The 26942-nt window shown below is 46.7% G+C and overlaps 6 protein-coding genes across 6 annotated transcripts; 3 read left to right on the top strand and 3 right to left on the bottom strand.

Moving 5' to 3' along the window:
* Positions 1 to 8336: 8336 nt before the first annotated feature.
* On the bottom strand, positions 8337 to 9459 carry HD556DRAFT_1308963 (uncharacterized protein; the record flags this gene model as incomplete). The annotated part of the gene is made up of 6 exons (XM_041300214.1): positions 8337 to 8395; positions 8447 to 8696; positions 8754 to 8821; positions 8931 to 8950; positions 9203 to 9225; positions 9325 to 9459. The coding sequence occupies 6 exons, from the start codon at positions 9457 to 9459 to the stop codon at positions 8337 to 8339; spliced, it is 555 nt and encodes a 184-aa protein (XP_041159467.1).
* A 1174-nt stretch (positions 9460 to 10633) lies between these two features.
* Positions 10634 to 14105, top strand: HD556DRAFT_1444008 (uncharacterized protein; the record flags this gene model as incomplete). Its single annotated transcript, XM_041306715.1, has 7 exons — positions 10634 to 11095; positions 11152 to 11168; positions 11220 to 11442; positions 11487 to 11670; positions 12352 to 12969; positions 13003 to 13166; positions 13233 to 14105. 7 exons carry the CDS (start codon positions 10634 to 10636, stop codon positions 14103 to 14105), a joined length of 2541 nt encoding a protein of 846 aa, XP_041159466.1.
* A 1121-nt stretch (positions 14106 to 15226) lies between these two features.
* On the top strand, positions 15227 to 17309 carry HD556DRAFT_1444007 (uncharacterized protein; the record flags this gene model as incomplete). The annotated part of the gene is made up of 3 exons (XM_041306714.1): positions 15227 to 16358; positions 16405 to 16577; positions 16626 to 17309. The coding sequence occupies 3 exons, from the start codon at positions 15227 to 15229 to the stop codon at positions 17307 to 17309; spliced, it is 1989 nt and encodes a 662-aa protein (XP_041159465.1).
* Positions 17310 to 17720: 411 nt separating this feature from the next.
* Positions 17721 to 20407, top strand: HD556DRAFT_1444006 (uncharacterized protein; the record flags this gene model as incomplete). Its single annotated transcript, XM_041306713.1, has 10 exons — positions 17721 to 18071; positions 18122 to 18202; positions 18257 to 18289; positions 18340 to 18892; positions 18948 to 19198; positions 19256 to 19283; positions 19338 to 19622; positions 19671 to 19951; positions 19992 to 20147; positions 20201 to 20407. The coding sequence occupies 10 exons, from the start codon at positions 17721 to 17723 to the stop codon at positions 20405 to 20407; spliced, it is 2226 nt and encodes a 741-aa protein (XP_041159464.1).
* A 482-nt stretch (positions 20408 to 20889) lies between these two features.
* HD556DRAFT_1480119 (ribonuclease H-like domain-containing protein) lies at positions 20890 to 24335 on the bottom strand (the record flags this gene model as incomplete). The annotated part of the gene is made up of 15 exons (XM_041308618.1): positions 20890 to 21051; positions 21393 to 21614; positions 21665 to 21753; positions 21809 to 22022; positions 22080 to 22211; positions 22257 to 22400; positions 22454 to 22587; positions 22664 to 22715; positions 23233 to 23263; positions 23325 to 23414; positions 23462 to 23533; positions 23589 to 23710; positions 23765 to 24150; positions 24205 to 24223; positions 24312 to 24335. The coding sequence occupies 15 exons, from the start codon at positions 24333 to 24335 to the stop codon at positions 20890 to 20892; spliced, it is 1893 nt and encodes a 630-aa protein (XP_041159463.1).
* A 673-nt stretch (positions 24336 to 25008) lies between these two features.
* On the bottom strand, positions 25009 to 26917 carry HD556DRAFT_1519731 (GRASP55/65 PDZ-like domain-containing protein). The gene is made up of 6 exons (XM_041309137.1): positions 26597 to 26917; positions 26267 to 26541; positions 26162 to 26208; positions 26034 to 26105; positions 25602 to 25978; positions 25009 to 25544 (listed from the first exon to the last, which is right to left on the bottom strand). The coding sequence occupies exons 1-6, from the start codon at positions 26856 to 26858 to the stop codon at positions 25360 to 25362; spliced, it is 1218 nt and encodes a 405-aa protein (XP_041159462.1). The 5' UTR covers positions 26859 to 26917; the 3' UTR covers positions 25009 to 25359.
* Positions 26918 to 26942: the final 25 nt, after the last annotated feature.

Here is a 26942-nt window from a genome sequence, read left to right as displayed (position 1 = left end):
AGCAACATCGAGAAGTAGGAGGGCATGAAAGATGGGGTGTGGCATGAGAGAACAGGTGGGAGAGAGTTAGCACGAGAGAACGGGCAATGCCATATCTCTGCAGTGTACTTATTTTAATAGAATGAAATTGGAGGGACAACAAGTGACTCACATTTTCATCTTGAGCAAGAGGTACGTTAATGGTCGTCAGTGCGTGTGGAATGTCCTCCAGAAACAACTTGAGGTTGAAATTCCAATGTCGGGACTGTTGTTTGATTGGTTGGGATGCATTTAGAGGCCGTGTGCCGAAATGTGTGGAACTGAGCAAACAACGCCAACAAATGAGGCATGATGGGCTTGCAGGAGGAGCTCAATCACCAGATGGACCTGATTGAGGACAGCGCTGAGTGCCCAACAAAGAACATATAAGTCCCCCATCCAGAGTCGAGTCTACATGCACAACATACCTAAATAGTGTCAAGATTGATTCAGACCAGTGCAAACACAACCAGTCTCTGCCATGTGCATTGGAGAATCCTGGAAAATATATCAAAGTAATATATTGGTTAGTTTGTGAGCTTGATTGGACAACCGGTAGCATGAAATGCGAGTGTCCGGACAGAATTGAAAGTTAATGCAGATGTTGAGGATCCCAGAAGTTGAAGTACCCATGAGTGCAGAAGAGAAGTTACCAGCTTTGCTGATATCTTGAGGAAGTTTCGGTTCATGGTTCAGAACGGTTCTGGAAGGTCTGAACCCATGACTGAACCATCCCAGGAACAATGAACCATGAACCTCATTTTGGTTCAGTCCAGCCAAAATGGAGAACTGTGGACTGAACCATGGATGAACCTGACCATTGGTCAGGTTTGAACCATGGCCGCAGCACTACTGAGGTTAGCCAAGCCAGATACTTATTTACAGCTTATGTCATATACAGCTCAGCTGAATTATTATAGCTCCAGTTAGTAACTCAAAGTCAGCTCAAGTCAGCTACAAAATGTAAATAAGTCGCCTAAGGCCACATGCATGGCAAAGTGTCATGAGTACCTCATACGAACCACTATTCTTTTCTGAACTCTAAGTCCTTTAAGTGCCCAGACAAAGCACCTGTACCTAATAATGTATTTATGGTTGAAGATGTTCCCAGCCCATTCACATCTATTGTAGAATTACCTGGACTACCCGTGATTGAATCACATGACTTATTGGAAGATGCTGGTCTTGATGACCTCACACCACATGACCCTCTTGGAATGTTCCAGAGCCTGTTGGTTGCTACAGCATGCATCATGACATCATAGTCATGTATAGAATTATACCTTTTATTATTCTGATTGGTAGTTAGTTTGAACTCAGTTTCAGTCTCCGATGTAATGAGACAACAATTGCTGATCAACTACACGAAGTAAGCAATCAGCAATATAATAATGTTGTGGTCTGCACAGCCTAGTCTGCTATACTTGCTAGACAAGTGTGTTCGACCCGAGGGGTTTGCTGTAAGGTATTAGAATAATCAGTGATACTAAAAGGAAGATAGTCCAAAGCACGGGAAACAGAGTCCGAAGGTAAAACGTCAGGTCCGATGTTTTCGGGTTTCGGGTTAGCGGGTTACGTCGGGTTACGTCGGATTAGCATCGGGAATGTAATGAATGTCAGGGATAGTGAATGGCGGGTTACTGTCAGTATTTTCGGAGTGTTTCAGATAAAGAAAGGATGATATTTGCGGAATTCAGCAAAGAACTACGAATATCTAATGACCTCCTCCTACTCGGAGGTAGAAAGGTAAATAAGTAAGTAGGAGGCATGCAAAATATATAGTGTCTATGTAGAATTTCATTTCGGAGCACTATAGGCGAAAGTAGTAGCAGTAATTTTCGGATCTGATGTCCTATGTAATAAGACATATGGTACTGCGGACATGTAATAACGCGGTCTACAGTGTTAGCGGTGTGAAAACTGATAACTGCGCACCTAGTGGGGATAGATACGACAGGACAGGACATAGGGAGGACAAGTGCACGGGAAAATATCGAGTCCGATGCGTGGGAAACATCAGGTCCGTCGGGTTAGCATCGGACTATGTTGGGTTAGTGGATAAATGTTGGATTGAGCGGGTAAGTGTCGGATAACATTGGGAAGTGATTCAAGTGTTTGACATGCATTGGGAATTAGCTGAATACGTGCTCAGCGCGAGCCTGAGTGCTACACCGACTTAATATATATATATATATATATATATATAGGTAGCTAGCTTGTAGTCAGTAGTTCTTTGGTTCAAACCTCTCGTCTGTACATTACTTGTACCAGCCCAGACGTACCTGCTCAATACTATCTTTTTTTGTTTGTTTATCTTGTGCTTTGAGTCCTAGTCTCTGCCCAGTGTTAATTCATTATTGGGTTGTGACACAAAGCCCACTACTACCTTTATAGTTTCCTTTCTCAAAACATGTCTGTCAAATACTAAATATTATGAATGCGAAAAAGGCAATGATTGCAACAAATTGTCATGAAAACAGGAGTTTCTTCTCCCACAGCACAGACAATATATTTAAGAGACCCAACAGATAATGTCGATGATAGAGAAACCAATACCTCTCGAACTACATAACCAAGCAGAGAAGGAACACCCAAAAATGCTTGAGAAATCCCTGGGGACCACTTGGTACAGCTCCCGCATGAACACAAACTCCAGACAGCAGATGTTGCAAAAGCTTGATCTTCATTTCTTCTCATGACAATTCAATTTTGAGGCCGTGATTGCAGAATCCCTCCAGCCACTTGCTACTAGTATTACAAGACATGGAACCAAGTGAGTAGTCACCAAAGTCACATCATCATTCTGTATAGTTGTCAGCATCAGCGTCAGTGTATGATTAAATGTTGCATATGGACCATGTCTGCTGTAGTCTCATTAGTAGTTTCAACAGATTTCTCATATGTATCAGCAAACTCTTCACGAACCAGCTTCTCGAGGTCATACCTGCCAAACACCGCCAACCTGCAGTAGAGGGTCAGGGTGTGCTCATGGGTATGAATATCCCACACTGGGGGGCTTCTTGGACCTGAACCATCATGTCAGGTAAGGGTGGCATGTTAAGACTGTGCACAAAGGGTAGGACTGATTCCGAGGGGCTTGGCTTCAGCTCATGCGCTGCGCCCCTTACCCGAGTATGTGCCCTTAATTTCAGAATGATGTCCGAAGAAAGTCCAAGGACATCCGAAGCGCAGGAAAGTTCGGAAGGACTTTCCGGATGAGTGTAAGTAACTTCCGGACGAGTGCGGGAAAGTTCCGGAGGAACTTCCGGAAATTACGATGAGGTTTCGTCCTGATATGGATACGTGTAATGGCTACTTAGGACATGTCCTAAGTAGAAGCAAACAGAGGAAAGGCTGCAAGGACAAAGTCCGAAGCAGAATAGGTCCGGAGGACCGCGGGAAAGTTTCGGACGAACATCCGGAAACTTCGGAGGATCGGATAAGTGGAGCTCTGGCCTAGGGAATTTCTCCCTAGGCCTGAGATGGATATTGACTTAAGTCGGAAGACTAGAACTGATATGAGGACTTAGAGTGAGATCTAGTGCGAGGACTAATATGATATTCAGACTGAGGAACTACAGGACATATACAAGAGTTTATATACTAAGGAAATAACGGAAAGATCAGTAAGCAAGCGTCCGAGGCTATGTATGAAGCGTAAGCAAAGTTATCAAGTGCGAGTCGGAAATGAAGCATAGGTTAACGGATCAGTAAGCATACCGGTAGTAAGTATAACTGAGATACCGAGGACAAGGAATACTGAATAGAGGAATAGGCTGTGTTAACGTTATATGCACAGGAATTGAATTAGGAAGCTTATCGTATATCGGACCGGACCGGATTGGATTGGATTGGAGGTCCGGATGAGAAGCGTGCATATACGGGATATGACATTAGGGCGATAGGACAAAGGATGAATGATGCAGGCTAGCTGTGGAGGTATGGAGGTCCAATGTACGGAGGTATAGGGATCTGGATGTGGATGTGCAGAGGTGCAGGGATCCGGATGGGTAGAGGACTGGATAGGGCGTCCGAAGGTCCGGATGAGGCGTGGGAATATTGTCGGATGTAGGTCCGGAATACGGGATATGACAAGTAGTATATAAACCCTGTAGAATTCTTGTACTTCCTTAGTCTGAATATTACACATATTAGTCCTCGCACTAGCCTTCACCCTAAGTCCTCGTAACAGTTCTAGTCCTCCGACTTAGTAATTATCCATCTCAGGCCTAGGGAGGAATTCCCTAGGCCGGAGCTCCGATCCTCCGCTCCTCCGCTCCTCCAAGTTTCCGGAAGTTCCTCCGGAACTTTCCCGCGGTCCTCCGGACCTATTCTGCTTCGGACTTTGTCCTTGCAGCCTTTCCTCTGTTTGCTTCTACTCAGGACTTGTCCTGAGTAGCCATTACACATATCCCCGTCAGGACGAAACTCCATTGTAATTTCCGGGAGTTCCTCCGGAAGTTTCCCGCACTCATCCAGAAGTTTCTCGCACTCGTCCGGAAAGTCCTTCCGAATTTTCCCACGCTTCTCCGGAAGTCCTTCGGACTTCACTGGACTTTCTCCGGACTTCATTCTGAAGTTAAGGGCACATACTCAGGTAAGGGGCGCAGCACACGAGCTGAAGCCAAGCCCCTTGGAATCAGTCCTACCCTTTGTGCACAGTCTTAACACTCCGCCTCTACCTCTGGTAGTCCTCTGCTGTTTCCTTTCTAGTTCAGACTTTGTCTGGATTAGTCTTATCACTTGTTCCCAAACATCTACCGGAATTCCTGCGCATCAGACATTGTCCGACAACCTTCGGACATCATCCATTAGCCTTCGGAAGTTAGGGGCACGTACTCAGGTAAGGGGCGCAGCGCACGAGCTGAAGCCAAGCCCTTCGGATCCGACCCTTGAGCACGTTCTTAACAGTATATTCAAACTCACACCTTACCGAGTATACTTACATCTGTTTTCATGGCACCTACACGAGTGCAGACCACTCTTAACACGGCGGGTTTAGTAACAGCCCGACACGACTCTACTCCCATAGTCGATGCCTTCACTAGCTTCTCGCAGCGCCACACTAGTGTGCAAGGCGCTGCCTCCAGCATCTCGCAACTCATGAATCACCCACATCCGTCTACCCCCACCCCCACACCCGCCGGAAATCTTCTGAACAATGATTCCGATGATGAACTTCCCCTAGGCGGTAACCCGCCGGGAGATGGTGGCGGAGATCTGGATGATGAACCTCCAAAGAGTTGCAGTGTTTGAATCAAGGTGCAGGATTTGGAATATAGTTGTATGTATTTGGTACACTAGCACGAGACTCTAACACACCGCCGATGGTTTGGAGTCTGGTAACTCTTGTGCATTATGAACCACCTCAACTAACTTGAATGTCTCCTTTGATTGTATTTTAGTTGTATCTTACTCAAATAATAACCAAATTGCAATATAAGATCACAATAAGCCTAATAACCATTGTGCTGTTGACAACTTCAAATTTTATTCTTATGTTAAGACCGTGCACAAAGGGTAGGACTGATTCCGAGGGGCTTGGCTTCAGCTCGTGCGCTGCGCCCCTTACCCGAGTATGTGCCCTTAATTTCAGAATGATGTCCGAAGAAAGTCCAAGGACGTCCGAAGGATGTCCGAAGCGCGGGAAAGTTCGGAAGGACTTTCCGGACGAGTGCGGGAAAGTTCCGGAGGAACTTCCGGAAATTACGATGAGGTTTCGTCCTGATACGGATACGTGTAATGGCTACTTAGGACAAGTCCTAAGTAGAAGCAAACAGAGGAAAGGCTGCAAGGACAAAGTCCGAAGCAGAATAGGTCTGGAGGACCGCGGGAAAGTTTCGGACGAACGTCCGGAAACTTCGGAGGATCGGATGAGCGGATAAGCGGAGCTCTGGCCTAGGGAATTTCTCCCTAGGCCCGAGATGGATATTGACTAAGTCGATAGACTAGAACTGATGTGAGGACTTAGAGTGAGATCTAGTGCGAGGACTAATATGATATTCAGACTGAGGAACTACAGGACATATACAAGAGTTTATATACTAAGGAAATAACGGAAAGATCAGTAAGCAAGCGTCCGAGGCTATGTATGAAGCATAAGCAAAGTTATCAAGCGCGAGTCGGAAATGAAGCATAGGTTAACGGATCAGTAAGCATACCGGTAGTAAGTATAACCGAGATACCGAGGACAAGGAATACCGAATAGAGGAATAGGCTGTGTTAACGTTATATGCACAGGAATTGAATTAGGAAGCTTATCGTATATCGGATCGGACCGGACCGGACCGGACGTCCGGATGAGACGCGTGGATTGAGGTATGGAGGTAAATGTATGTGGATGTGGATGTGCAGGGGTGCAGGGATCCGGATGGATAGAGGACTGGAGACATGAATAGGGTGTCCGAAGGTCCGGATGAGGCGTGGGAATATTGTCGGATGTAGGTCCGGAATACGGGATATGACACTTATCCATCACTCCTATGGTAATCAATTTGGGGATATATTATGCCTAGGCCTAGGGGTACAAGGGTCTCCAGATTCAGACCCATACCCCTACCCTCAAGTACCCCTACTCGACCCCCAGGGGTTACCCATACCCCTGCTGAGCCCTAAGGACACGTACACTTACCACATGAATGAGAGATTCACATGGTCTTGATTGATTGATTGATTGATTGATTGATTGAATATATGTCTGCAAAAATGCACAAGACATTGACAAAATTGTGTGTTTGCTTCTTTTGATCGAGATGACACACGTCAACTTTCGTTGAATTCATGATTTGCATAGCTTTGACAATCTTTGTAAATATATCCATTGTTTTCCGTCGATACAGTGAGGTCCGGTTCTCACTGGGATTTAACCCCCAACCTCTAACTAAAATTAATAGTAAATATGCTAGTACGGTGCTCGAGGTCTGATTACCATATTATGCCATGCTTGCTTAATAATGGAGTGTCCAGCTTTCCATAGTTTTGCTAATGTAGGGTTACTATACCTCACGGCAGAGTCGTCACCCCCACAAGTCGTCACGACCTAAATATTGTTAGTGCTGGAATGCACGCTGTCGACGCGATGAGCAGAGATTGGACTTAGGAATTCAAACCTACGTACATATGTTTACTTTCGTTGTCTTTTCCCCTCAGTCTGTTCCATCACGACTGAGGGTGAGTTCTTTGTATTACTTGATCTGTACCTAGATACTAACGGATGCTCGTAGGCTAACACTGTGTCTAGGTACATACTCAATTTAGTCTGTTCCATCACGACTGAGGGCTAACACTGTGTCTAGCTTTAACAAATATCTCACTCAATTCTTACTTCCACACACAATTCACAACTTAAATCAATGTTTCTATCATGCACCTTTCATTGCGAGGTTGAACGACCAAATTTTATTAAGAAATGGTGAAGTTCATTGAAAGCCATCAAAGTCACGCTGGTGACAGCCAGCCGAGCGCTGCCGTAGCGGAGTTCTAAACAGATACTACCACTGGCTGTGACGAGTTGTCAGTGAGCCGACGCCATTTGGACATGGCTTCGACGATGAAATAGCCGCCCAAAAGGCAAATCACGAGAGTTGCGTGATCCCACATATGAGCAGCGGATCCAGACTGCCATCCAGGGGATCACAAACAAGGTCTACAAGAGCATCAAAGAAGCTGCATTGGCTAATAGTGTAAGCTATTCTCATGTAGCATATCCTGCACCATACAGCTGTTGGATGTGCAACGACGACACCGTATTCCATTTCCTTATTCATCATCACGGACTCAGTACTAGTATATAGCATCATTGTTTCACGTTGTTTATACCTCAGCGCTTCTTCCTGCAATGCTGAGGTATGGTTCTCGTTCTCCTATGCACACCGTCTCTTACTCATATCGTTTCATCTTCACATCAGCAAACTACAAATTCTTCCCACAGACAATGTTATTTTACACAGTTTCGCACAGAGCTCACAGTGTGGACAGACGCCACAATGAACATACGTGCACAGACACATACTTTGCACAGTGGCTCACAGTACAGACAGATGCCACAATGGATATGCATGTGCAGACACATACTTCACACAATAGCTCACAGCAGATAAGACACTACAATAGATATACATGTAGTACAGACACATAGTTGTACCTTGCGCAATAAGCCAAATACTACTAGTAGTACGAGACTCAGTTGTACTAGGAACTGCTTCACAATTTAGCAAGTAGCGAAACAAACAAACTTGAATTTAATACACAGTACAATTTTACAAAATGCTAGTGTTGTTAAATTTTAAAAGTACTACAGAAATTCCGCGACCATTAGATCAATCTAACTGAATAGTGATTTCATGGCCATCATGGTCCCCTACCTCGACGACAGAGCCTGTAAATTGTTAGTATTGCACCATGAAACTCAACGTGTTCGTAGACTTACCGTGGAGATGGTGCGCGCGGTGAGATAGACCATGTGTTTTGAATGCGATCCGCATATATCCCAATCCTACATCCGCTCGGTCAAGTTTCTGCCCGGAAAGACTTGACTTGAACTTCGATAAACTCGCCATGAGTTCGAGTTCGTGGACCACACAATCGGCAAGTGACTTTTCGGCATGGAGTTTCTCTCGTCTAGCCCTGGCGAGTTCCATAACTAGGTTTGCTTCGAGATCCTCTGTATCATCGATGTTCTATGAAATTAAATATATGTTATTAGTTAGTAATCTTAATATAGTCCTACTACGTACCATGGAACCAATAGTGTCAGTGATATCATACAAGTGAGAGAGACCAGCGGTGTGACCACCAGGATTCACTGTTTGGCAAGTGTGAGATGGATGCTGCTGAGCACAGCATAGAGAACACCAATGGAGTGTTTTATTTGACATAGATGCTGGAATGTTGCTGTGAATATTGAGACTGACAGGCGAGGTCAACATATGTACTTCGTATATAATGATGTTATTTAGAAAAAGCGAATCCGGAAAATGCCGGAATCATCGATTGTCCAACTTGAGCTTGATCATTTGAGGTGAACGTAAGCATATTCGTTTATTTCAAGTACCCAATTACATTCAACTACATCTACAAGTACAGAATGAACTACTACCCAAATCCAAACGTTAACAGAGGAGCTGATGAGGGCCACAATCGCGAGGTGCGTCGTGTATCGATTGTTCTCATATCAATCACTTACCGTTTGATGTGGAGATCCCTGCCCTGCAACACGCACAGAGACCTAGGGAAGTGAGATTTATGATGTGAGAAAGGCAATTGGTGAGTATCTTCCGCGTTTTCGAGCCGTTACTGACATCTTACCTCGAAGGACTTGTTATATGCCAAGTGGGCTGTCGCACAAATGCACGTCCGCCAACAGCTGTACCACCCTGACCTCCCGTTGATACCACACCCACCGCCACCATTCTGGTCAGAGGAGGCGCGCGCAATGCTCATACTTTGGATCGCGAGGGAGAGGCATGTGTTCGAGATGGAGATGGTGGAGCTCAAATATTTGCTGGGGCTCAGGGGGGCACATTAGCGCGAGCGCGTTTCGAGGTGAGTCGAGACTATAAATAACGAACGGACTTACGCAAATTTGGTTCAGACCACACGAACGAAAGAGAATCGGAGAGTCTAAGGGGCCGGGATTGAGTGAATGCAATGTATACTGTACAATAGCCGAAGCAAATGGACTGCAGCAACCTGGGAGTATGATGTAAAATATAAGTAGCGTGTCAACTCATCGAAACAGAAATATCTCGCCTTAGTTCAGACAGATTATCGAAAGGCCCCAATCGACACTTATAAAAGGTCAACAACCATGCCCCTTTGATTCCGCACGATATCTCTTCCGCGCGCTCGTCATTACTCGCCATGCGAACCTCTACAAGATGCCAGTCCCCAGCCCCCGCAGATGTTATCATGTATCGTTTGAATAATAAAATGATGTATCTGCCCCCTGCAGAGAGTCTCGCTCTGTGGGTATCAGCAGTGTGGCATGGTCGAAAATTATGTCCCATCTGGCACAATATGAGATCATCGACGTGCATGTCCAGCCAGTGCTCAAAGTAGTCCTAGTCCCTCAGCCATGAAACTGAACACGATCGTTGACGATATACTTCCGTATAAAGACTCCGGTGGCTGAATTCCAGCGCCTGCTCGAGTCAAGATTGAGTGCATCAGATACGCGTGCCCTGGAGACAAAAGCTTTCAGGTTCAAATTGTTTACCGACTCCATCACACTGGACATGCACAACTAAGAGGTTTTCAGCAACAGAGACATCTTTGGGTAGGAATTGACCGGACCTTTGGTGGAATATAGCAACGGGAAATGAAAGGAACTAGCAAGGCAGGAGTAGCCAAGGGAGACAGCTCAGATAGGACTGGGGAATGAGCAGACATAGGGAGGCATGAGAGCTTGAATTTTGTTGTGATATAACTCACCGACAACTGACTGATTCAAAGCGTTGATAAGCACATAGTGGTACAGAGGAAAAACAATATATAAACAATAAACAAAGGAGATCGTGCATGTCACTTATGTAATCTGGGTTCTGATCCCAGCCAATGAAAATTATCGATGCGGCATACTAACATCTGCTGGCTGCATACCTTTCTTCCGCGACTCATGTCTCTCCAGTGTCCATCCTGTGGCAAAGATGGATTCAAGACTGACACCGCTGTTGCCCGTCATATGAGCCAACCTCATTCTGGATGCAATAGTTGGCTGGATGAGTTGATTCGGCTGAGATCTCACTTACCACCCGGGCCCTTGAAAGATGACCCTATGGAGTCGAACGAAGAGGAAGATGATGTCCATTTTGGAGACACTTACGACGGTGGTTGGGATGAGATTCCTGTTGAAGAAGAAACACCTGCTGAGGTCACCGACTACTTTCCAGGCGCTGCAAAGACGTACGGCATGGGCTATACATTCCTGAGCCTGTTCAACACCGACGAAAATAGTGTCTACCGCAAAATGAACTTGTACTATCTGTTCAGCTGTAAGCAAGACTGGGAGACTGCATCATGGTTACTGCGTTCTGGTTTGAGTATGGGGAAGATAGATTCCTTCTTATCGCTCGAGATGGTGAGGTATCCGAGTCAGCAACTTTCTCTTGATCTCATCGACTAACCAACATTCAGATTAGGGACCTTCCTTTGTTGTTCCACTCTGCCAAAGAGTTGCGAGGATGAGCAGAAATGTTACCTAGCGGCCCACGTTGGATGTCACGAGTTCTTGATACATCGCATCCAACGAAATCACCCGTTATTCTGTACTGGCGTGATCCACTCGAGTGTATATCTGCCATTCTCAACCATCCTCTCTTTCACAATCAATTGGACTTCACACCTCGCAAGGTTTATTCTACGGTGCAAAAGCTCTGTCGTGTGTATACCGAATGGATGACAGGTGATGATGCATGGAACATGCAGGTATGGCATCTTCACGTAGTATATCTTTTACTGATTTTAAATAGTCACTGCTCCCCCAAGGTGCTACATTGCTCGGGACAATACTATCTTCAGACAAGACGAATATCTCAGTTCTGACGGGCGATCGCGTTGCACACCCACTCCTTGTCAGCCTTGCAAATATCCGCATGAACACCCGACTTAAATCATCATCCAACTCTTTCATGCTCACTGTTACGACTTGGATAGGTTGAGCCTTCTCTAGTCGGAATGACTAATCGTCTAGCGGTCACGCATAGACAGAAGGACGGTTTCTAAGCTCGATCGAAGGTCGAGGTATCCTCCGACAAGCTTGGTAAGCGTGGCGGCTCGTCAAGCTGTAGGGCTAACGGATGTACGGCTAAGGTAGCGTCGGCTTGCCTTAGAAGTGCGGTCTAGACAGAGGGACTGGGAGTCACTCTGAGAGGATGTTCAAGGGAAAACCAAGTATATCAAAGTAGGGAATACAATGATATGTGTCTACTGTTATATAGTGTCTAACTACATAGTTCGGGAGGAGTCTGTATCTGTGGATCTATCCTAGTCAGAGATAAGATCCATGAGGCAAGCCATGCTTGTCTGATAAGATGCATTGAGGCGCCTCTTCTATGTCAAGATAAGTACATGAGGCACTCCGGCCTCTGAGTCCATCAGCGCATGAGGCGGCATGCGCCGGTCTAGTTCTACATGAGGCGGACAGCCATCATGATGGGATCGGGAGGCCTTCTAGGCCAGGGGTGACATCATAGCAGCTCTAGACTGCTCTAGGTATCCAGCGGCATCCAGGCCACTCTAGGCTTCTGGCGGTGTTCCGCCATGTCGGTAAGTCGGGAAGAGGGAGCATAGGGTGAAGGCGGCATGTTATTGTAACACTCACTGCCCTGCTGCCAGTTCTGAAGTTCCTTCATAAGAATAAGCGCCTGCGTGGCGTATTGGCGGATCGCCTCATTCATCAATGCCTAGATATTGTCTTAAAACCGCTTAAGGAGGCCGCTCTACATGGCATGATGCTCTCGGATCCCGTCGGACAGAGCTGCTATTGTTTCACTCCACTTGCAAGTTATATCGTCGATACTCCCAAAGCCATGATGTTAGCCTGTGTCGGTGGAAAGACCTCTCCGGTCACCATGGCCATGTACAAACAATTTGGAGATTCCTTTCGCCATGAACCTTGCACGGCATCAACCACTCTTGCACAAATATCTGTTGTTCGCACACGAGCCGATCCATCAGATCTACAGGCCTTCTTTCATGAAGTGCAAAAATTTCGCTTGAACGGTGTCTTTGAGCCATTTTGGCAGGACTGGGTGCTTACAGATCCCTCCCACTTCTTCACACCTGAGACACTCCATGTCCTTCATAAGGAATTTTGGGATCACGACGCAAAATGGCTAATCTTTGCTGTTGGGGAGTTGGAGATAGATTTCTGTTTTTCTGTTTTGCAACCTGTCACTGGCTTTCGGCGTTTCGCAGAAGGGATCTCAAAACTCAAACAGGTGACTGGTCGCTGTCAGTGAGACATCCAATGTTCTATTGTCGCAGTTAGTGCAGATGCAGCACCCCATGGAGTTCTCGTTGCCGTACGCGCCCTCATGGATTTCCGCTATCTCGTACAGTCACAATCCATCGACGAGAATGACTTAGTGCGCATCTCAGCAGTGTTGAATGAGTTTCACGCCAGCAAAGATGCAATCATTGATGCCGGGGTTCGTCGTGGCAAGGCCAACAAAGTGATCGACAATTGGTACATACCGTAACTGGAGCTTATGCAGAGTGTCGTACCTAGCATTAGGAACTCTGGAGTCACGGCTCAGTGGTCTGCAGATGCTACCGAGCACGCGCATATCACCGAGATCAAGGTCCCGGCAAGATCAAGTAATAACAACAACTACAATCCTCAAATATGTCGACATCTCGACCGACTTGATAAATGTCTTCGGTTTGAGCTCACCACCATCCTTCTAGATGAGAAACAGAATATCAAGGCATTAGCTGATGCAGCAAGGAGTTATATGGATGACGAGGACGCTGACGACATTGAGGTGGACGACAATGTACCTGTTGAGTTCTTATCTACAATTCAACATGATCGTTCACGTCCAATCACGAATTATTTCGCAATCGCCCACGTACTGCAGCACAAACCTGTGGGCTCCGTACCTCTACCATTATGTTCCTTTGTCATTGGGCGCATTGCCTTTCATTTAGGCTATGATCCTTCCATCCGAAACATCAGTGTTGATGATGTCGCCCTCAAATTTAACCTGCCAGATTTGCGACCAGCACTATCCGATTTTCTGCATCATGAGGCCAGTTCCGAACGTGACCACATTCATGCAATAGGCGGCCCTAGGAGAGCTGGACCTAACGCTGTGCTTCCTTTCGAGAAAGTTCAAGTATGGTTCAAACTTCGCTTGCAAGACACGGAGTTCCACGATGTTCACAATATTCGACCAGCTCAGACTATCAATTGCGCACCATCAAGTGAACCTTGGACACACGGACATTATGATTCAATCATTGTCAACACCGAAGCAGAACACTCGTGGCCTACTAGCGGTCTTCAAGGCACGTCACAACTTATTTGTCCTTCCCCGATGCTCGTTATTAACCTCATCTCTCAGGGCACACTGTCACCCAAATAAGACTTATTTTTCGTCCCCTCGGCAAGACTGGCACACAATGGGTATGGCAAGATCAGTTTCTTACCTATGTTCATCGCTTCGATATCATTGGTGTCCGTGAACCAACTATGCAGATGTATGTGCTCAAAAGGGCAAAATGGTCTAATGGGACTTGCATGGGAGATGTCGTACCAATCTCACAAGTGCGTGCGCCCGTTAATCTTGTTCCTCAGTTCGGTGCTGCTGCAGATAATCACCTTACCGCATATAATAGTGTCGAGCATGCGTCAGAGTTATGGCTAAATTGTTTTTGGGACAAAAACTCTTACTTTCCTCTTTCAATGTAGTATTTTTAGAACAGTTTGGGTTTTTTCACTTATGGTAGTCTTTGTGCGTCATGTTCGGTCGATAAGAGATCCGCATGGCATATTCCATGCCAACCTTTGACGTCTCGGTCGTCATACTCATTCGTCAGTGCATGCAATGCCCTCCAACTCCAACTCAAAATCAAAATCGGGGTTGAAACAGTACTTCTCAACAATAGCACTTGGAATAAAACTATCATCTTTTGTCAAAATTCCTCTCATTCATGATGTGCCGATGATGGATAAGCTAACCACCCAAGAACTGAATCAGCTGGTTCTCGAGGAGCCTGCGAGTTGCATAAAACAAAGCACCCCCCTCGGACATCTTCTATCTGTAATATTCCAATCCTTCAAAGTTCAAGCGCCTTGTGCAGAGGACCTTCGGATCCCTCTCTCTCAAATTCGATATTCTAATGAGCGGATCAACCATCAATTCCATCAGCATGAACCCACAGACTTTGTAGAACTGTGGGATAGTAAGGTGAAGAGTTGGAACTGGGGGCTACCGGATCCACCCAAATGAGAGCACAAAAAGAGTAAAAAGGGTGAAAGACGTGAGGGGAGACTGCCGGGGGGGAGAGTGAGGCGCCTGGCAGAGGCAGCACTTCTAATTCAAACTCGACCCTTGAAAACGTAGTTGCGGGGCTTTGGAACGCCCTTACAGTGGCACTTTCTCGACACGGACTCAAAGCTAATCAAGCTAATCGTGTATGGAGTGGGGCGCACTCAACCACAGCAATAAAGGGAGAAGACATCCCCCGCAAACCTGACATCATTATGTCAGATGAACCTAATTCTGGATGGGCAGGCATCAAGGTCGTTGCTGAGGTGACAAAGAGCAAGTACCGGCCAGGGAAGTGTGCCGCGAAATCCCGCGACACCAAGGCATATATTATCTTGAAGGACCAGCCCTGGAGGCGCTTCGCTCTCATGCTATCTCTATGTAATCACTATCGTGAACTTCGTATTCACGTATACGACCACTCTGGTTCTGCTGTATCACCTCCATTCCATATCGACCAACAGAAGGACAAATTTCTGCAAATCCTCTCGTCTATCGTCTTTGGCAATGATGAGTGCATCGGTTTCGATACGACGATGAACATTCGACAGCTTAAACTCCCTGTACTATCACATCGTTCTCGTCCTCCCAGGAGATTGCGTGCTCTGACAAAGAGGGTCATCACTCAGGGTACATCTGGTACACTGGCCAAGTCAGGAGATGCGGCCTCAGGTGAGGAGTCAGGCGAGTCAGATGAAGCTTCCAGCCGGGAGTCAGGATACAAGTCAGCTTCATCATACAAACCTTCGCCCCCACAGACTTCTGGTGGCGATTCCCCATCAAGCATATTCTCCTCCCTCGAGCTAGATGAGCGGCCTGATATCAGGACTGGTCCTCCTGCACTCCCCTCTGAGCTGCCTCCCTCGGCCATTTCTACCCCACTAGTTCCTTTTATTGCCCAAACTTCTGTTCCTCCGAATTCGTCGCCGATCGGTAAAATTCAAGTCAACGACAACTGGTACGATATCCTAGAGGTCATATTTTCGAGTCATGGCCTGGTTGGTCATGGCACCATTTGCTACTTGGCCAGGAAGGACGACCAAGAGTACATCATCAAGGACCACTGGGTCCTTGGAAATGCAGACGATGAAGATACCTTAAATGAGGTCATTATGTTGAAGAAGATGCAGGGTGTCCGTGGTGTCCCAGAACTCGTAGAATTCAGCAAAGTTAAGCTGTCGACCGGTGAGGTCGACAATACGAAGATTTACCACTATCGAGAGCTGCCCAGCTTAGTCAACACTTGGCACACTCATTCTCGCCTCATCATGAAGCCCCAAGGGCGACCTTTACATAAATTTCGAACAAAGTTGGAATTTATTCGAGCTATACGTGACATCATTGCCAGTAAGCATATCTCCTTCCAAATATATAGTATGTTGATACTAACTAGGGAGTGATCTCCCAGTTCAACAGGAAGCGCATGCACGAGGTATTTTGCATCGTGATTGCAGCCTCAACAATGCGATAATTGAGGATGCCGATGATGATAGCCTTGGAATGTTAATTGACTGGGAATTTGCTGTACTTGTCACCCCGGAGAACAACTACGCCATCGGTGGGACAGTGAGTGTACGATTGATTCAGGAGTAAATCTACTGACTTAACTTGCAGGGCACAGTTCCGTTCATGTCGTGGCGGCTCCTGCAGCAACTGAAAAATATCATAGTGCCCAGCACTGCAAGAAAAGGGGTGTCATCATCGTCACCTTTGGCAATTGGATCCGTCAAGCAAGACTATTCAGATGATCTTGAATCACTGTTTTACGTCTTTTCTTGGGTCTGCATTGGATACAGCGGCCCACTTGGCATGGAGCGCCATTTGAACGCTTCGAAAGCATGGCTTCCACATGCGTGGAGCAACCGGAGTATCGCCGGATGCTTTGATACCAAAGTGTCATTCTATACAACGGACGATGGCAAAGCTGCAATCACAATGCAGTTCAACGACTACTTCAAGGATCTTATTCCGCTTGCACTGGAGTGGATGGACCTCCTAAGGCTCAATTTCCCGGTTCAGGTTGGCAGTGTCAACAGCCAGGCTCTCCACCGACCCATCGAATTCGATGCACTGCTCAAGATCTTGGACAAACACATCGCTGGACTCAAGGGTGCGCCTGAGCTGTCCCCCGAACAATTGTTGCGCAAGAGGTTGACAGACAAGAATGTGAAGGACGTACATGCATTGGGAACAATCATAGAAAAGATGAGCCACCAGATCCCAGTGAAGAAACGCGGTCTGAATGATGGGTGGACTGTCGAATCTGTGAAGAGGAGCAAGTTATCGAACTCAGAGTAGCTAGGCTGATTTTGTCATCAATTTTGATCTCACTTGTGTACGCAGCAGTATATCACGAAGTTTTTATGTTCTCACATTGCAATACTAGTGATACGTTACAGTACTATGTAACTCAAAAGTACTACTAGCTAGTGACTTATCGCAGCTGTTCCCACGACTTTGGAAACTTGAAAGGCCTGGCAAATTATCACTAGTAATATTACTAATGTTGCAACGTTGAACTCCTCATTCCCCTCATGTGATCCCCCATTCGACTATATTCCTCCAAAAATGCGGACACTCACTGCCGGTCGAGTCATAAGTATGATAAGTTACTCGGTTCAGTCAAGTCCCTTAAGAGTTGAGTGAGTTTTGTCCGAGTCTTGTCGCTTATTTCCCTTCTGGCATTCCTACCCTTTGTTAGTGTCAATCATGCCCCCTCGCTCCCGAGCTACGTCTAGCCCCAAAAGAGTGAAGGCAAAGTGCAAAGTCGCAGAATCTGATATCACAGCAGTCACTGGGCAAGGAAAGAAGGTGCGGGCAGCAGATAAAGCTGGTTTGGTGTCGCTGCAGCTAACTTCCGATATCAACGCTCCAATTCGTCGTTCTGGTCGCCCTGGTGCAGGTACAGGTGGAAGGAATGCTCAACTAGAGAAAGTTGGTGCAGTTCTGGAGGCCCCAACACGGACAAACCTACCTAAGGGCTCCACGACCCTCACACCAAATATCTCAGCAAACCCTCTTGCTCCTGAACCACGTCGAAAAGGCCGTGGCCATCCACCAGTAAGCTCAAGTTTCTATCTGAACAGTTGGGGCTGATGTCAAATATTTAGAAGCCTCCTCCGCCGTATAGTATCGCAGACAGTACAGGCTCTGCTGTCGCAAGTTCCCGTAGGAAAGGAAAGAAAGCCAAGGTGAGGCATTTTTGTCTTTGTTCATACCTGGTGATGCAATGATCAATCAAATAGACATCTTCTGCCCCCTACTCACAAGTTGAACCGGTGAGAAACATTATTTTTGTATTTAAATCAAGTATTCATTTATACATGAGGGTGTCACTCACGAGCCAAGCCATGCATCATTGCAACCGAGTTTGTCGTTGCGCGAAATGGGTGGACACTTTGGATTTCAAATACCTCAAGGCAACCCACCAATCGTACCACCTGGAACAGAGCCAGATCTGCAAGCAATCAACAATCCTTATATGACAATGACTAAGAAAGATGCTGAGAATCATGCCCGCAGCGCTGCGCAAAGCCTTACTGGAGGCCATCAGTCTTCTTCCAGTGGGCCATCCAATCTTCTGCGATCAGTGTCAGCTTTACCGGTAGCTACCTTAGGCTTACCTTCACGTCCTTTGTCCAGTGCGCGGGTCCTTCTGACTTTTTCCGAGGAACATTTGGATCCGTCTCTACGAACGGTCAGTTATGAGCATAGGACTAACATCTCCTTGCAACATCCCAATTCCGAAGATTCAAATACTTCAAGCTCTGATGAAAGTAGTGCGAGTGGTGAAGATAGTGATGATCCTGCTAATATTGATAATGCTGGTGAAAGGGAGTTTGGTTGGGCTGAGGTTGGCGGGCGCCATAGTGCGCACCCAGGTAAATGTCATCTTCACATGTGATGATCACAGTGGTCACCCTGATCGCTTTGCAGGTTTTTCTCGGGAACCAGAACCTTCCCCGGTCCATGCTACCTCCATTCTTGCTCCCGACTTCGAATTTCAATACTCCCGCGACGATGATGACATGAATGCCAAGCAAGCATTAGCTTTCAACAGTCCATTGAGTAATGAGGGTGCCCCGGAGGGTGCTCAATGTGCCCCCGAAGTCTCTGAGCTCGGTTCTCAGGTGCGGCATCAGTCTGTCGACGTATCTCAAGGTATTCAGGAATCTGATGGCTCTCAGGTATGGCATCCGTCCGGTAGTACATACCCAAGCGCTCAACAACTAACTCATTCCCAGCCTGAAGATGTAGCTGACGACGTCTTAGGTCAGCATCACAAGACAAATGGGTGACCTCATCTTCCCGACCCTGCTTCCCTAGAGCTCTTATGCCATGTAGCCAGGAAAAAGGATCTGACGAACGATGAGGATCCGGACGACAAGCAGCAACCAGCTAAAGGCAGACATGGGCCGAAACCCACACAGCTGTCGTTCTACCCAGCCCACTGGAAGAATTTCCTCGAGGACGCCAAAGGAGTGTGTCGTGCACAACATGCACTAGAGAACCCGTTCCCAGCTCTTGTTAAGGACTCACCGGGTTCTATCGCTGAGGCCCTTCTAGCTGTTCTTGTTCAGTGGGATGAAGCCGGTAAACAATTTGAACCTGGTAAGCTTTGATATTCTCCAGGGCACGTGTATCTGACGCAAGTACCAGGTTATTGGCCTGGTCACAAGCCCGATATGGCAAAGCTCATAAGTGTATTGTCATTGGCTTTTTCTCGTTATTTCCTCATACTTCCTGGCATCCAGTTATATGAAGATCTCTCGACATGGCGCTCTGAGCTCAAGAAGAATGTCGTTGTGATTGCCTCAACCATACCTGGTCTCATGCCCCCGTCAAACATCCCACCTCAAGAACGTGCTTCGTGGGTAGAAGGTGCAGCTGCCGGGCTAAAGGCGGGCTCGAAGTTTCTATGCGATGGTGTGGATGAACAGGTTTGTTAAGGTACAATCTCATGAACATCTAAATAACAAGGCACTGCAGGGAAAAACGCGAAACTTTGCCAACCCTGTGCTTCGTGATACCATCATCACGTTCATGTACACTGGCCCATATAGAATTGTTCGAAGACATCCAGACATTTTCAGCAAGCAGTTGCCGTTGTCATGCTTGGCTTTAGTCTGTGCTGCGGTATTTTCTCAATTTTATTTTTACATTCGATGACAGACTGACTTTTTTCATAGTTCGTTTGTGTTCTCGATGGCCTCATCAAAAACGGCAGTGGACAATCGTTCCCGAAATTCACCGCCAAGGAATATGGCCTGACCTACAAATATGCACTGAAGTCACTCGAACATATCATGAGAGACCCTTATCATGGTCCCAAGCTGGTCGAGCAGCTCCAATCGTGGGCTGAGGCTGGATGGCAAGGATATACTCTCGTCCAATGAGTTTAGCATGCTAACTGTATTCATTTAGGGCCGCGTGTTGCAAAGTCGATGGCGACGAAGCGCCCCACAATGTTGATATCGAGATCGTGCTTGATTGAGGTCGCTTATTTCTCCCGCTTGTAGCTCGCTTGCAGTTTTTCTACCGATTGTATTATTGGATGTACTGCACTGTTTTTTGTTATCTAATCAATATATCCCATTCATGAATTGGAATTTCGTCTGTTCCCAGTGAGACCGGAAACCCACAGAAGATTTATTCTAGTATTTTGAGATTATAGGTGATTGCTGGGTCCAGCAGGGTACACTGTGGAGTTCTGTACAGAACTCCACAGAACGAGAGGCCGCTGTCCAGGTCTGTAAAGTCGGGACCAAGCTGTGGCACTGGGGCACTGTGCAGTTTTGTACAGAACTGCACAGAACATAGTAGTTTGCTGATGCAGACATGTATCTTATAGTGATGGAAAAGTCCGGTTCAGTCCGGTTCACCAGGAAAATTGGTGAATGCTGAACTGGACGTTGCGTTCGGTTCGGCAATTTTGCTGAACGCTGGACCGAACGTAGTCAAACGCGTTCGGGACATTCAGTTCACGTTCAGTTTGGCGTTCGGACGCTGAACGTCTCCGACTCGATGCATGCGAAAGAGACTTGGGATTGCAGCAATATCAAAACAACATGTACTATACATGTCAGTAGCACCTACACTAGCATCAGGCTCGACATGCGCTGTTGCATCAGTTGCAGCCTGTAGATGCCCATTACGGTAGGCACTCTTCAACAATTGCAGTGCCTCGAAGACCTGAGGTGTAAGCCGGTTGCGTCGACTATCATCTGTCATGCCACCACTTGAGAAGGCCCATTCTGACGGCGTTGAAGAGCCTTGAATAGCAAGGTAATCTCTTGCCATGCGTGAAAGGGTGGGGTACATGGTGGAATGATGCTAGAGCAAGCACATCAACAAAGGCCGGTCAATACAATATGTACTTACCCCCCACCAGCGAACCACATCAGCCACCTCCTCCAATGGGCTAGTTAAGTATAGGGCGAGTTCGTGACGTGGATCGGCGATGCTTTTTTCAGATGATTGGTGAGCTAGAATCGCTGATCGCATCCACGAGTGCCCATATTGTGTGGGTGGTTGACTGGACGCTGATGGAATGGGTTCGGATGGTGAGGGCTGAGGTGTAACCGGCGCGTGATAATAGTCGAACTGTAGAACAGTTAGTAACAATGTTTGACTGCGATGGTAGCCTGACTTACTGCAGCTTCAAGCTTTTTCTTCCCTTCATCAAAGGCGTCTGCGTCCCATTGTGCTCGTGCGTACTCGAGTTTGTAGTTAGGATCTAGAGCTGTTCAATGCATGTATCAGTCGATGATAGAATTATTGAGTATATGGAGATGCACCCAAGCAAATAAAGTACATGTCCGTCTCGTCCGTTTTCCGGCTCCACTTCCCCAAATTCTCAAGGCCAGCTTGTAATGCGTCAGCAATGCTGGAGAACTTCTCGTCATCTGCCATATTTTGCCAGCTTTGCTGCAAGAACTCCAACACTGGAATTGCTCGCCAGACTGTTGGATTCTTTGCGCTAGAAAAACTTTGAGTAGCGTTGGCAGGCTCCTGTAAGACAGTGCAACAGTTAGATATAGAAGACTCGAAGACAAGTTAACACTGCACCTGAAGGACTTCTCGGAGAAGCGAAAGCTGGACCCAATCACTTTGACTTAACTTGAAGTCAGCATACTGCTTCTTTCGCAAGTTCGGCACATCATCGCTGTCATCAGCAAGACGTACGAAGCGGTTGACACCCTGCAAATGATTAGTATGATATTGGTTATTGAAAAAAAAGCGCACCTTCTGCAACAGAAGAAGGCGAGTGAGGCATGTGAAGAGTGAGGCCCACCGAGTCCGGACCCACTGTAGAAGCTCAAGGACAGGCACATTGACCTCAGCGCATGATTGGCGGAAAAACGCACGAGCTTGAGGTGACTTTCGGATCTAGTCAAATAATATTAGTGATGTTCACTTCAACAATGAGTAGCGTCACACACCTGCACAATGAGCGCAAGAGCCTTCCCGAGTGCATCAGATGTGTCGGAATTGTCGTCATCATCATCGTTGTCATTGTCGTTGCCAGCACCAAGTTTCGAGCTGCTCGTAGGTCCAATTGCCTGTGAAAAATGACCTGCGGCCACATTGATCGCATGCTCCATACACCTAACTCTACGCTAATGATGGTCTTCGATCCCGGCTTCAAGAACCATTGATGGCTGAATCGTTGTTCGTCGCATTGTCAGCTGTAAACCACCCGATCTATGTGATTTTGCGTTAGTTCAATCATGATACAACCAATAGAGTACGTTACCTTCTTTTGCAACCCAAAACGGTCCACAATTCGAACAAGAATGTTGCCGATGTTCTCTTCTGAGTGATTCCCTTCAATGGAAGTGAAAGCGAGCTGATCGCACTTAAGTTCCCACTCATGTGGGGTGTCCATGGGTGCGTCGATGTAGTGACCTGTGACCGACAAGTATGGATTGCCGCTGTCCGAAGTCCAAGAATCAAATGTGAAGGACACTCGCCCAGGAATGTCCTTAAGATGCTCGCGGATCCGGGACTCAACCATTTGAGCACGGTGAACAATCTCTTCCCGTATCTTATGACGTCGAGGGATATCTTTGTCAGAAAGGCTGGGGCGAGTGTATGTGAGAAGTCGCCGAAAAGCGCCTTTGTCGACGAGTTGAAATGCTTCGTCTTCAGCAACAATCAGTTCGACTATGTAGTCCAGCAATCCAGCAGTGGTAAATGCCGGTGCTCAATGCTCTCTTACAACTGCGCTGTCCAATGTCTTCTGATTAGAGCTGTTAAAAAAAGTTTCGTTAGAATCTTAGATTGAGTAGTGGGACACAATGAATTGTGTACGGTACATCATCCGCAGGTAATGCACGCATATGTGGCTGGATTCCACGCTTGCAGCATCGATCTTTGTAGAGCTTTGTGTGGTCCTTATGCCTGAGATATGTGAGGTAGGGTACATCAGTAGCAAATTGAAAGCTTACCTCCAAATATGAGCTCGAAGGGAAGTGACACTGCCCTTCAAAAAACTAAACTTCCAAGCAAGACCATTTGCCCTGTTGAAAGTGATGTTAGATAAGTAACAACAACGACACAGCATTCAAAACTTACTTGCAGACCTCACACCAGTGCCCATCCTCTTCCTTTCCAGTATCGAAGTTGATAGTGTTCGACTCACGAGTGAATATTGTACGAATGTCGGCGGTCAAGTCACTTTTACGCCGTTTGGCACCCTGCACAAAGAATAAGTTAAGTTGGACGAAAAATTGAATGGAGAGTTCACTTACCTCACGGTCTGCGTCACCCATCTCTTTAGTTTGTTGATATGTTGATGGGGTGTCGTCATCAGTACATGTATCCATGTCAGTTGCAGTACCTGCATCAGTTAGTACTTCGTCGGCGTCATCCCACTCAGGGTCTTCGGCAACTGCATCTTCAGATTCATCCTCAGTAAGTACCACTCGCTGTCCAGTAGCTTTGCGTTTGCCCAAGACAGCATTGTTGGGGTCAATAAGCTTGGAGGCAGGGCGTGGAACACGAGCAGAGCGACGTGAGCCAGCAATCATGATGGCAGGGGGTGGCAAAGGCATACGAGAAGTAGGGAGCAGAGTATCATCATCAGCATCGTGAAACCAGGTGATATCACCGGCATCAAGAAGAGCACCATCGGCACCTACAGCGCTTTGGTTATTTGACATATTGAGGGGGAGAAAGTCAGGGAACTCACTGTGGTCCCAGTCCGTGTTCTTGCTTTATCGAGCTTTGTGATCAGAGGTCTTCGCAACACAAGTATTAGTAGTTGATCAAACATTATTGTGTGAAAGATTTACTTACAGTGTAGGTCGTCTCGTGACTCATTGAGGTCTTCTCTATTGGTCTTCTCTATTAAGTGTTAAATCAAATAGATGGATGCTGAGTTTATTCGCAAGGTTATTTAATGACGACGACCGATCTGTGTGAAGTGTGATGATGGCAACGCTTATCGATGGTGGATATCGATGAAGTTGCTGAGTCATCATGCAAAAAATAAGTATGCGTTCGGACGTGTTCGAACACGTTCAAAACAGTCCAAGGACTGCTGAACGTTGAACTGAACACCCGGTTCGGTTCTTTCCGGCCGTCGAACGTCGGACTGGACCGCGGTTCGGTCCACTAAAAATCCGGTTCGAACCGCGGTCCAGGACCGAACTTTTACATCACTAGTATCTTAGGTACTATTAATGTTATAGCGCTTCTTCCTGCAACGCTGAGACGTGTATCTTAGTTTGAACTTCCAACAACAGCCATTATAATTACAACCACATCCCATACTATATTCCACATCGCACCAACCAATCATAATCATCATTTTTGACCTGTCGAATTTCTTAGGCATTGCCGAGCGGATTTTGAAAGCGGCAGCAGCGGCCTGCTGTGACAAAAGCGTGACCTGACGACTTGTGGGGGTGACGACTCTGCCGTGAGGTATAGTATTGAAGGTTATTGACCTCTATTCGGTGGCAATCAACCTGGATTCTCCGAATCTGATGTCGTCTTTGCAAATTGCAGCAGGGCAAAGTTAGAGAAAATGCTGATATATTTAATGACACTTTCCCCTTGTTTTTGACGGCGAGTGAGCGCCTGTTTCACAGCTGAGACATTTGACAGATCAACACGCAGAATGTAGCGCGCAGAAAGTGCCGCTTTTTCAAGGTAGTTCGAAAGCTCGATGATCAGACACAGAAGGCAGAATGAACCTGTAAATGAATAATATGTCGTACAACGTTCGATGAGTGATAGATGTGAACGAAATCCTAGAGCTCGGTGTACTAGTGTAGTACACCTGGTTATAGTAACGTGGCTCTAAATAGTCAGATGTATTCGATTATGCGCCATTCGGTCATCATTCAACAGAGGTCAGACTACCATAATCCGTGGCTTCCGTTCCAGATACGCTGACCGTTCCATCGTGATCACTGTCTCCCTCATCTTCATTGTCTTGTGACTTTCCGGTAACCGTAGACATACTAGTACTGAACTGGAGGGCTCTTGGGTTTGGACCAGAAAATATTGCTGTCACTCCAGTACCTTGATGTGTGTAGATCCTTGAGTGAGAACGAAACTATGAGCGGGGTGACGAATCACCATTGAGGAGGGAGCCAAATGAACGGCTGGAGCTCGGTGTCTGTGATACGAGATTCGGCGTGTTTGTGGACCGTCTCGGTGTCCCAGGACGTGAAGCAGTTGATGCTGAGTCACGCCGGAGCACGTCGCCAGCGGATCGTCGCCCTTGCGTAGCTTCGTTGTAGCGGGTGGGACGAGGATGTGCAATGTCACTTGGGCGCTGGTGAACTCCGAAAGAAGGATGTCTCCGATCCCCTAACTCGAAACATCGTGAACCTTGTGAAACATCGGCAGGAACAAAGACCTGCTGATCCTCAAGGTCGCTATGAGAATTCTGGGCGCCAGCGCTTGATAGGCCGTCCGCCGTCTGCGACGGAATGCGGTGGAGAAGTCCAAAACTATCAAAAATAGTCAGTCTAGTGATCTCTTTGAATATTATATATATAAACAGACCCAAAAACACATCCTAACAGTCCTTCGCCACCCCAATGGCGATTGGGCACTAGTACAACCTCTCTGAGATTACTGAGAAGTGACAGGTCAGAGAAATGCAAGACACAATCTACAGCACCTGAACGTACTCGAAGTCATATGAATAAACATAAACTCGCAACGGCTTGTCAACATGCTGTGAATACAAAATGTTTAGCGGCCCAAAATAGTACAAAACCCAGAGAATGTCATACAGCTTCCACGACATCGTAAAAATCGTTCTCCGCGGTCAATATGCCGCCGGACCATCCTATTATCCAGTCACCGTATGGGACAAGACCGGCACTTTCTGCTGGACTTCCTTCTAGGACTTCAAGAACGTGCCAAACATTGTTCGTCGCATTCTCGAATTCGCACATCCGCATGCTCAAACCCAACAAGGAAGGCTGGGGAGAGTTCTCAACGTCATCTTGTGGGATCGATGCTTGTTGTGCCAAAGCCCAAGCCCGCGAGGGAACAATTGGTACAACTAAGTTTAATCACATTACTAACGCCATAAGCATATCGTTTGAGACTAGACACACCTCGAGTTGTGCGCGTTTTACTATTCCAGACTAAAAGATTAAGCGTCTTCTCCTCGTGTTCTTCTACTATCCTTTCGAGCTCTGTAGCATCTATGTCGCTCTCAGCGTAGAAAGCGTCACTGCCATCGAAGCCAACGATGAAGTCGAAGAATGGCTCTATAGACGTCTGCGAGGCTGGTGATGAAGGCGTGACTCGTAAGACATGCAAGGCATGGGATTTTTGTGCCTGTGCTGCAGATGCCGATGATTGTCCTGCTCCCATAGAGTCCACAGAGAAACTTTAAGTCTTACTACATCAATTGCAACGGTGTTCGAGACAGTAGTACTAAATACATTGTTTGTCATT

The sequence above is a fragment of the Suillus plorans genome (genome assembly GCF_016647745.1).
Source record: "Suillus plorans strain S12 chromosome Unknown HD556scaffold_33, whole genome shotgun sequence".
Taxonomy (NCBI): domain Eukaryota; kingdom Fungi; phylum Basidiomycota; class Agaricomycetes; order Boletales; family Suillaceae; genus Suillus; species Suillus plorans.
The sequence above is the reverse complement of the archived record's forward strand: the minus strand, read 5'-3'. Positions and strand labels throughout refer to the sequence as shown.

Excerpts from the sequence above, each read along its gene's own strand:
- HD556DRAFT_1519731 (XM_041309137.1), bottom strand. The coding sequence starts at position 26,858 with ATGGGAGCAGGACAATCATCGGCATCTGCAGCACAGGCACAAAAATCC. Across the intron at positions 26,542-26,596 it reads TAAAACGCGCACAACTCGAG|TTGTACCAATTGTTCCCTCG; the intron begins GTGTGTCTAGTC and ends GATTAAACTTAG. Across the intron at positions 26,106-26,161 it reads GTTTATTCATATGACTTCGA|TAATCTCAGAGAGGTTGTAC; the intron begins GTACGTTCAGGT and ends GTCACTTCTCAG.